The sequence below is a fragment of the Bipolaris sorokiniana genome (assembly GCF_000338995.1).
Source record: "Bipolaris sorokiniana ND90Pr unplaced genomic scaffold COCSAscaffold_55, whole genome shotgun sequence".
Lineage (NCBI taxonomy): Eukaryota > Fungi > Ascomycota > Dothideomycetes > Pleosporales > Pleosporaceae > Bipolaris > Bipolaris sorokiniana.
In genome coordinates, this window is record NW_006911949.1 from 1 (window position 1) to 4,239 (window position 4,239).

The 4,239-nt window shown below is 42.8% G+C and overlaps 2 protein-coding genes across 2 annotated transcripts; both read right to left on the reverse strand.

Moving 5' to 3' along the window:
• Positions 1-2,296: 2,296 nt before the first annotated feature.
• COCSADRAFT_355648 (uncharacterized protein) lies at positions 2,297-2,512 on the reverse strand (the record flags this gene model as incomplete). The annotated part of the gene is made up of 1 exon (XM_007707957.1): positions 2,297-2,512. Exon 1 carries the CDS (start codon positions 2,486-2,488, stop codon positions 2,297-2,299), a length of 192 nt encoding a protein of 63 aa, XP_007706147.1. The 5' UTR covers positions 2,489-2,512.
• A 1,366-nt stretch (positions 2,513-3,878) lies between these two features.
• COCSADRAFT_165860 (uncharacterized protein) lies at positions 3,879-4,178 on the reverse strand (the record flags this gene model as incomplete). The annotated part of the gene is made up of 1 exon (XM_007707958.1): positions 3,879-4,178. A coding segment is annotated over one exon (300 nt), but the record flags the coding sequence as incomplete, so codon positions are not given.
• Positions 4,179-4,239: the final 61 nt, after the last annotated feature.

Here is a 4,239-nt window from a genome sequence, read left to right on the forward strand (position 1 = left end):
ATAGCAGAAGAGGTACGCCGCCGTAGGAGAGGGCGTAAGCTATACTACGAGGTGAAGTGGAAAGGGTTCCACCGAACGACGCTCGAACCAGCGGAGCTACTAGAGGACGCTGAGGCAGTAGATCGTTGGGAAGCGTTCACAGAGACCAAACGAGACAGCGAGGGCCGCCTCCCGGAAGGGTTTCGGAGAGGCGATGCGGTATCACCCTAAGGAGGGGGGTATTGTAACGGGCTGAACGCCCTTTGGATAGCTCCTCGATGGAATCTCGGCCTACTCGCAGAACCCGGGTGCTGTCTCGAGCACCCGGATTCTCTGCGCACCGCCCGAACGACGTTCAGACGACAGCCGCAGGACCCAGAAGCTGCCTCGTGCACCTAGACTTCACCGGTCCGATTGTTACTCGGGTAACCAGCTTGTATATAGACAGCTACGTAGCTTGGGAGCTTAGCTCCTCATCGAATACAACCTCTTGTATACCTCGCGATTGCTCCCTAGAGCGCAGCCCCTTACAACGCTCCTACTTCTCGCACTTCTTTAAGGGTCGTTTTAGAACTACCTTTACCAGCGTGACCTTATCCCTAGCGGTATTCTAGTTTTTTAGCTTAGAGAGTCGTCCTTTCTACAACTTCTTCCATTCTTTAGGAAACTATCCCGCGCCGATTTTAGCGTTATAGTAATCAGTATATTAATTATTATAGTAAAAGCTCTAATAAATATTACAGTATAGTATCTCCTTCTTCGCAGTTCTTTCCCTTAGTTCTAGCTTCTTACTTTCATAAATTAGGCAATCCGTTGCCTTATAAAGGTTCGCTAGCAGAGTACTATAGTAGTAATCGTCTATCTTTTAAGTATCCTTAAACTATTATTAGTATAGAGCGCATCTAGTTTTATAATGCGTCCACAGAAGTTTAGCATATTTTACTTCTAGTATATTCTATACTTAGGCCCTATGCATTCTGCAGTTCTTTACTATATATTCCTCAGCGAATATCGTGCTGTAGTAGTAGTCGTCTACCCTTCTAGCTTTCTATTATTGTTCCTTATAGAATTGGCAGTTAATTATGCACTTAATCCAGCATAGCTCCTTATAAGCTTCCTTTTCTCCTAGCTAGTGTATATAGTAATGCTATACTCAATATTTATTATGCTATAAATTAGTATAGCAGTAATCGTCCTTATTATCTCTAGTCTTTTCTCTCTTCCTTAAGTGGTAATTATACTATCTTAAATAGTCGACCTAACATAGGCGCTCGTGTTGCTCTATTCGTTCCTTAAATAACTAAGATATCCCCTCGTTATTAGGTTCCTTAAACCTAGGTTGTTCCTAGGCTGCCTAGTAGATAATTTCCTCTACTCAGGGTCCTAAGACTATAATTCGTTCTTTATAGTCGTAATCGTTAGCTAAGTGTATAGTAAGTCCGCAGATTCAGCACTATTAATTTCTTAGGCGGCGTAACACTTCGGCCCCTTTAATCTGCTAATCTATTAGTAGTAGTACGTCCTACTTAAAGTTTTAGAGTCCTATTACCTCTTATACTAGCTTAAACGCTTTGTCTATAGCTTATCTTACTTCATCGTATAGATCTAGATTGCTAAGAGTTTCGTCTAGTTCCTCAGTTAGGTATAGTGTTAGTATCCGAATCATCCTAATCTTTACTACTCCTTACTTAACTTCGTTTTCTAGGCAGTCTCTACGGAAGTGTCCTAACTTCCTATATTAGAGACATGCTTTGTTGTTATAACACTTCTAGCGTTCTTCCTTAGAAAGATTATTATTAAACTTTTCTTAGGTATTATTCTTATTCTTAGGCCTATCTTATACCTTACTAGTTATATACGTGTCGCCGTCTTTATCCTTACAGTTACGTTGTCGTTAAGAGTTAGCGAACGGGTAGCGAGGTTAATCTCCTTTCCTAGCCTAGTTTCGTTCCTATAGTCTTATATTAATTCTTATTACTAACTTAATTAGCGCGTATAGATCCTTTAGCTTATTATAGTATATAAGTTCGTTCTTAATCATTTCCTTCAGACCTACTTCGTATATTGTTCGAAGCGCCGAATCGTCCTAATTAATTCGTGCTTAGTATTGCTTAAACTTAGCTATATATACTAATACTAACTTAGTCTACTTCAGGCGCGAGATTACCTTCTCTACCTGACTTTCAGCGTCTACCTCCCCAAAGATGCGTCCTAGTTCTTCCTTAAAGTTAGCCTAGCTACTAAATAAGGCACGTGTCTCGTCCTTAGTACCCTTATTTAGCACATTAGCTAAGAAATCCTCTACGTAAGGCTACATCTAACTAGCTGCTTTTCCTTTTATATAGATGTTAGCCATAAGAATCTTTTCCTCATCGTTAGGTACGTCGTTATATCTATAGTATAAGTCAATATTAGTAAGAAACGTTCGCAGTTTAGTGCGACTTCTATTATACTTGTCTGGAGTTGCTATCTTAGGTTTCCTAATAGGTTTTTCGTTTAGCGTGGCCATTAACTAGCTCGTAAGCTAATTAACTATTTCTTATAGGCTGGCTATCTACCTTACCTAAATTATAGTTTAGTACCTAAGATTCCGCAACTCTCGTAAGTTATAGGCATCCTCGTCTATCTCGTCGTCACTTAGGGTCAGCATCTCGTCGTCGAGTGCTAGGTTGAGCACTAGTCTGGGACTCTAGACTAGTCCACTAGCGCTGCCTTGAGATCCTAAGTGATTATATGCCATTTTGAATCTTAATCGGGCGTCCTACTGTTAATCCGTCTAGTCTACTGAATCCATAGGTGGTTAAAGTGTTACATAGGGTTAGGTGCTAATACTTCTCTAAGCTCAATCCGGGTTAGGGCGAGTAAGGATATATAAATAGCGCTGTGAGGTAGTTGTCTAGCGATGCAGTAGAGTAGGCGTGCTTGTAAGATAGATAATAATAGGTTTAACAATTCCTAATCTATATTGAATAGACTAATAAGTATTAATCTTATAAAGTTAAGTAACTAGTAAGAAAGTACAATTTAAGTTAACCACAACGAGAGTAATAATAAAATCTATCTATCCTTATATCCTTATTGCTTCTAGTCCTAGCTTCACGGTCTTTACGAAATAATCCCTGTATCTTCTGAAGTCCCTGAAGACATCTAGTCACGTGTGAGGGTGTCCTCACATACTAGCGCGGGATACTTGGTCTTGGCGTGAAGCCAGTCACGTGATCTTCGCCCCGCGATGATCATTACCTTCTGACGTGGACGTCCTTAGGCCTTCAGCCATCTCGTCATTTGTCAAGGAGAGAATCCTTCTTGTTACTTGTAACAAAAACCTAGTAGTTCTAAAAAACTACTCTAGAAATTAGTCCAATTATAGGACTAAACTGTCTTAGAGAAGAAAGCTAGTAAGCTGCTAACCTAGGAATCTCTAGAGACTTTATTACTATAAGAGGGAGACGAAGACGAAGACGAAGACGAGAAGAATTTAATACTAGTAATAACTATGAGAGACCTCTATAGGCAGATAGCTAGCTTAGTTAACTAAGTCTACTAACTAACCTAAGAAAACGCCGAGCTGTAGAGTAACGTAGTTCTTACTACTAAATGTAAGGGGCTGCGCTCTGGGGAGCAATCGCGAGGTATACAAGAGGTTGTATTCGATGAGGAGCTAAGCTCCCAAGCTACGTAGCTGTCTATATACAAGCTGGTTACCCGAGTAACAATCGGACCGGTGAAGTCTAGGTGCACGAGGCAGCTTCTGGGTCCTGCGGCTGTCGTCTGAACGTCGTTCGGGCGGTGCGCAGAGAATCCGGGTGCTCGAGACAGCACCCGGGTTCTGCGAGTAGGCCGAGATTCCATCGAGGAGCTATCCAAAGGGCGTTCAGCCCGTTACAATACCCCCCTCCTTAGGGTGATACCGCATCGCCTCTCCGAAACCCTTCCGGGAGGCGGCCCTCGCTGTCTCGTTTGGTCTCTGTGAACGCTTCCCAACGATCTACTGCCTCAGCGTCCTCTAGTAGCTCCGCTGGTTCGAGCGTCGTTCGGTGGAACCCTTTCCACTTCACCTCGTAGTATAGCTTACGCCCTCTCCTACGGCGGCGTACCTCTTCTGCTATAATGTCCTCTACCTCCCATTCGTCTTCTCCGTCTACCTGCAGCGGCTGTGGCTGATAGTCATCCTGAACCTGGTTCGGGAGAGGATCGTTGCTAGGGGAGCTTTAATCGGTCGACATGAAAAAACAGGGTGCGGTTCCTGGCGGCGTGTCT